Source organism: Salmo salar, chromosome ssa21 (assembly GCF_905237065.1).
Source record: "Salmo salar chromosome ssa21, Ssal_v3.1, whole genome shotgun sequence".
NCBI classification, from domain to species: domain Eukaryota; kingdom Metazoa; phylum Chordata; class Actinopteri; order Salmoniformes; family Salmonidae; genus Salmo; species Salmo salar.
Genome location: NC_059462.1, coordinates 12,858,786 through 12,864,785, shown reverse-complemented (window position 1 = coordinate 12,864,785; position 6,000 = coordinate 12,858,786). Strand labels below are relative to the sequence as shown.

At 39.3% G+C, this 6,000-nt stretch overlaps 1 protein-coding gene across 2 annotated transcripts in view; it reads right to left on the bottom strand.

The window, feature by feature from the left end:
• Positions 1-445: 445 nt before the first annotated feature.
• LOC106581714 (acid-sensing ion channel 4-A) overlaps positions 446-6,000 on the bottom strand; it is a 167,643-nt gene continuing 162,088 nt past the window's right edge. The window contains exons 6-11 of one of the 2 annotated variants that reach the window (XM_045704728.1): positions 5,486-5,639; positions 4,874-4,965; positions 4,559-4,638; positions 3,962-4,069; positions 3,504-3,657; positions 446-3,267 (exon numbers count right to left, since the gene is read on the bottom strand). In XM_045704728.1, coding sequence (XP_045560684.1) covers positions 3,526-3,657; positions 3,962-4,069; positions 4,559-4,638; positions 4,874-4,965; positions 5,486-5,639 — 566 coding nt within the window. In that variant the 3' untranslated portion in view covers positions 446-3,267; positions 3,504-3,525. The remainder of the gene's footprint in view (positions 3,268-3,503; positions 3,658-3,961; positions 4,070-4,558; positions 4,639-4,873; positions 4,966-5,485; positions 5,640-6,000) is intronic. The other variant, XM_045704729.1, reaches the window with a different exon arrangement.

The window sequence follows — 6,000 nt, the reverse complement described above, 5'->3', positions numbered from 1 at the left end:
AAATTCAAACTCAAGGTTTGCGTCGCAAATGGCACTCTGTTCCCCATATAGTACGTTACCTTTGACCAGAGCCCCATGGGCCCTGATCAAAAGTAATGAAATACATAGGGAATACTGTAGGGTGCCATTTGGGATGCAAACCTTGAGTGAGCTGCATTCCTAGAAAACTTTGACTACTCAAAACTTTCACAGTTACACCAACTTATCAAAGAAGGTCTTGTTGTTTTGTTTGTTCCTGTTTATGCTTTGGAGACAAACGTTTCAGTCACAGTCAACTTGTCGTAAATGTATGAGCAATGTCTGTTGATCGCTTTCCTGCAATTAGTTTGACAAAGGTCAAGGGGGGTGTAAATAAAAATACCTGACAGCCAAGCTCCTTAGAGCTCAAGAACAAAGCAAGAACAAAATAAGTGAATTAACAATAGATCATATAGGAGGCATTTCATTTACCAATCTAAACTTTAATATTTGTACTTACCATAACATTTATAAAATGTGTTCTAACAGAAGAAACAGTCACAATAGCAGACTTCTGTACAAAATGTATTCAGCGTTTTCCTGTGAATCTTAGTGAATTTCCATTGATGCCATACTGTTTAATAGAATTGCTCTGATCCTTTCTTGAACCCTCAACAGTCTAACGGTGCATGCTTCATTGCCATCTCACTCTATGACCGATTTCTGTCATATGTGGAACATTCAGATCATGATGAGACAAAGTCGCAAAACACAAACTTATTACTGAGAACTTGATTTTGATTGTGTGAATATACAATATGCAAACAGTATTGCGAAACTGAAATTTGTGAAACTGAACAAGCAGAGTAGAGAAATGAAGTGAAAGAACGAGCAGATTGGCAAATTTAGAAATTGTAAAATGTTCAGATTGTTGTCAAGGGGGGAATCAGGCAAGGTCAGCTCTACAGCAACCATTTAGTTCCACAGTAATATGCACAGGTGTTGTTGTAATTTGCACATACTAGTTGTAATATTACATACAAAATTATTTCTAAATTCCATGGACACATTCTCAGACGGGCCGTACATGTCTGCTATACACATAGCAAATACATTTCGCTGTAGAGACAGACTGGTGAGGCTTTTCTGGATCTATAAATACTTGACCACCTATAGATAACTGTAACAAGTGACGTCAAGATTGCGTTTTGACCCCACATTCACCCTCGTACAGCATCTCATCTGTGTGTGTGGCCTGTCATTAGTGGAGAGGATAGTGTTAGTGATGACAGAAGAGAAACTTTGTATGCAGAGCCAGTACAGGATGCCATCAGAGACTATGATTGGGAACCTTTGAAAATGTCATAGTGACACATGATTATGAATATTTAAAAGCCATGTTTAAAACCCATGATTACTTGACATGGACAACAGTGGATTCTCTACGCTGATGAATGTGTAATTTCATTGTGGACTTGTCTAACAAAGCACAGCTCGGAGCACTCGACTACAGTATGGTTACCAATATTAAGATCACAAACCAAATGATTAAGAAATAGTTGATAACATCTTGATATATATTTATGTGATCATATACGCTGTAATGCGAGGTAAAAATAACCCAGAAAAATCCAACAAAATGGTGGAGGTCTTAAACCCACAGTGGATTGTCAGATAGTACTCAAAGGTCTTTGATAGGTCTTTCACGGAGACCGTTTCACTTAGGAGAGTTGACAGCAGTTTAGTCCTAGATCAGCCTTTTCTATATCAAATTCACTATTTAAGCCAAGAGAGTGTGCAGGAGACGTAAAACAATTATTTTGGAAGTCAGTTTACTTCCAACAGGGATTTTGAGAAAATAATCTTCTGGCCCTTTCTTTAAATCGAGGAGATCAGGTACTACAGTCTGTTGAATGATGTGTGTTATAGTGCCCACACGCAAATGTGTGCCTGATTTGTGAAGAACTACAAACTGTTTCCCACAGGACTGGCATATAGTGAAAGGGAATGGTTGTTGGTTTGGTTCCAAAAAATTCACCCTCTCATTTGTTGCTTTGGCTTTAAGCTGTGGGGGGCATTAACTTGTGTCACACATCTGTTAGAAAGTATATAACCTTAAGCAACCTTAATGGGGACTTTGTCATTAAAATGACCACAGCATTTGCAGAAGGGCCCAAATGTGAAATGATTCATCCATGTCAAGCTTGTTGTTATTCATTACCTTTGAGTGCTGTCCTAATTTGGACACCGTCATTGCTGTAGAACTTCACCTTTACCCAAGTCAGTAAATCTGAAAAATATATTCATTGCTTGGAGCAATGCAATTCCAATCATCACCTTTCCGACTGGTTTCACTAATAAACAAGAAGAAGCTACATTGATATTATTTAAAAATAATATTCTCTAAAACATATCAATAAATTACCAACATTTGTATTAGAGTTATATGTTAAATGAATCATTATCCATTTAAAACAGTGCTTTCTCTTTGTACTCAGGTTGGAACCATGTACAGTACATATATAATACTACTCTCTAACACACCTTTACTATAAACCAGACACGGTGTGTGTATATATTACTGGCCCTATCATCAAAGCAAGTGTAGTAGGGGTTTAACGCGCTAAAAGATCAGTGTAATATTTCCTCTGATTTTGTTTGCTGAAATCTCTATATAATGGTTAGATTGAATATGACCACTTGTCTTATCTAGTCTCATCTTGTATACAATGTAAAGGGGAAATTATAATATCTCAGTAAATAATTACATCATTTACAATGATATGATTCAAAATAGTAAGTGAGAACTTATTGACAAATAGTTTGGTGGAAACATGGTTAAGAGTGGTACATAAATCAAGATATTGGAGGTGAGTATATCAAGATGGCTCAAGATGACATGCAGACCTTGTCTTGTTCCCATGTGGTGACCATGTACCAAAATAACCAGAATAGGGATCGAAGGTGGGCGTCTCCAGCCGGACAGTACTGTGGGATCCAATCTGTGCTTACATACAAGTGGTCTATTAGCAGCACAGGTTTGGTGTTCGACTTTGGCTGTAGCTTTTTCCACTGGTGACAGCAAGAAAGGTATAGAACTGAGGTCCCAGGGTCTGTTTTGATGCCCAATCCAGCCCAGAGAGGACATATTTTATTGTCATCAGGATGGAAAGATGGTCACTGGGTCTAGCAGGCAAAGTCCTCAAACACTCCATGTGGCTGTCCTTGGTGGTGGGGGAGATGGTGATTCGGTAGAATCGTATTGGCGTAGGCTCCTTCAGGGTGACTTCTGGTCATGTCACTGGACTCCTGGTTGCCACAAAGACCACAATGTAATAAGATATACTAAATGGGTCAGTTTCCCAGACACAGATTAAGATTTGTCTTGGACGAAGAAGCACGTTCAATGGAGATTCTCCATTGAGCAAGCTTTTTAGTCTTGGCTAGGTTTAATCTGTGTCCGGGAAACCAACCCTAAATGATGTACAGTGTTGGCTCAATAAACCAAAACGATATTGCTTTTGAATAAACCAAAATGATAATACCTTTGATGTAATGGTAGATATTTCATGTAGATAATTTTTTTACGTCTATGGAAAATTGATGATTTTGGATGATTTTATATGGACTCAAGGAGTAAATTTGTTCCTCATGAGAGAGGGACCTGGGAATTGAAGTTGCCTCTGGGGGGATGTAATCCTGTACAATGGGATAAAACAATATTTTTAACAAGAGATTAAACTGATCTCCCTGAAAGATGTATAGTGATATAGCTTGTAGTGATATAAAGATTTATAGTGATAAATATTTAGATTTACAACCATTGTGCCAAATGCGTTGTACATCAGTTATACAAATTGAGTGTGTATGAGGCCAGAGAGAACTGAACAACCCCATTTCAGGAGGCTCATTCCCCTTTGGGCTCTCCCTGCATGCACAGAGAGGCGTAGGCCTACAACCTGCCTGATGCAACATGCCTGCCCTCCACAAGCAAACAACTCACCTTATTGGCTTTCATATCTTGCAGGTCCACAGTGGCAACAGTGGTCGTTTGTTGTTTCTTCTCATCCTTCTGTGGCCTCAGCAGACGCTGCAGCCTGTGCTTTATCACCTGGATGGAGGCAGGATGGAGGGAGGGATGGACGAGTGCAAGCAGAGTCAGGAGTTCACTCCATCAGCACATCTGGCATACCCCAGAGCTCAGAGAGCGGAGATTTTCCATATCATTAGCCTCATATAACACAAGTGAAATCCTTCACACTCATAACTGACACATTAGCAGTGATAGTAGTGCTAGTCCACGCGTAACAGTTTAAAATGTCAAAGTGCCACTAACACTGATTGAGGCAGACATTTTAGAACAAAGTCCTTGGTGTTTATAGAGCAAGACCAGCTGAAATGTGTGTAGGGTTGTAAAATGACTTTCCCAAAATATCCAGTTATTCCAGAAATCCCGGTTGGAATCAGGTGGGAATAGGCAGAAAATCTGGAATTCTCCAACCAGAATTTCTGGAAAACTTGGGAATTTTGCAACCCCAAATTTGTGTCACCTTTTGTGCGCTTCATGCACATACACATATTAAAAGGATAGACAATGTACCTCGTAAACATAATCCAATATTTCTAAGATGGACAAAATACTGGCTCCAATGAACAAGCCCATCTGGCCTCCAATGTCACCTAAATAGGAAGAAATGTAATATTAAGGATTCCAGGTGATGCCAATAATTACTCATTCACTCATATTTGAAAACCATTGTCTGAAAATTCAATTTATTACTAGAGCCAAAGAACCAGTGTCAGGCAGTTTCCATATTAAGACGTATCTTAAACCACATGAAACCCCAATTATTGTTATCTTTGTATAAAACAAGAGCACGAGAGAAAGGGGTCATAGTAGAAAAGAGAAACTCACCTAGTAAACCTGCAACATCATACGCTTTCTTTTGTTCAATTGTTTCATAGTTAAGAGCCTCAAAGAAGATATCCAACACCAGAAAGTTGTCTCTAGAGATGGAGAAAATGAGAACAATATTAAAAGATAACTGCATATGTTTAGTCTACGTTGTTATAACCAATAGTAAAGTGTTATTATGGAAAATACAAAATTGCACTTTCCTTTTTACCTCAACCACAGCACTATAATATTACCAGGATAATATAAAAAATATATATACTGTACCATGTCATTTTTGTGGTTGTTATAAATTGTCATGATGGCACTTTCAATTAAAATTCAAATGAATCAAGTTAATAATTCACAGATTATGGGGACTTTAAGATTTTAACAGCACTGGCAGGGAACATGAGAAGCATGGGCTCAGTCTCTAATGGAACCCTAATGCACTTCTTCTGACCAGGGCCCATAGGGTTCAGGTCAAAAGTAGTGCACTATATTATATAGTATCTATGAATAGGTTGCCATTTGAGACACACATGATGTGTAGCCAACCCCTGAGGGTGTCTCAATTTTCCAGCACTGATCTTTTCCAGGTCACAGTAATGTAAGTAATCACGTCAGTTCTACCTGATATACTCCTCAGACTTGTCGTATTTCCTGGACAGGTAGCGAGCGGAGCCCTTGCTGGGGATCTTGACCATGGAGAGCTCCTTGCCGTAGCGAGTCAGGTTACATGGTGTCTCACAGGGACAGGTGTCCCCAGTGCTCTTCTGGAGAAGGGCTGGGACACAGAGCAAAGTGTTTTAGCCTGGGTCTGGGACATAGCTTGGAACACATAGCAGAATGTAATAGACTGGGTCTGGGACATAGCCTAGAACATAATCTCGGTTAAACCAGAACTAAAGTCTTGCGTAATTGGTGAGATGCTTGATTAAGTTCTGGGTGCATACATGTTAAGAGAAGAGATAGAACGAGAATCGGAATGAAGAGCTCCACCCTCTGTCTATGCATGTTACGGGGAAGTCTATGGACCAAATGTCCGCTCCCCTTCCGAAATTCAAAAGATGCTAACACCTACAACATCTGGATTTTCCAAAGAACCGGAGCTAATGCTGCTCGTTATCTTACGCATCCCGTTGTAT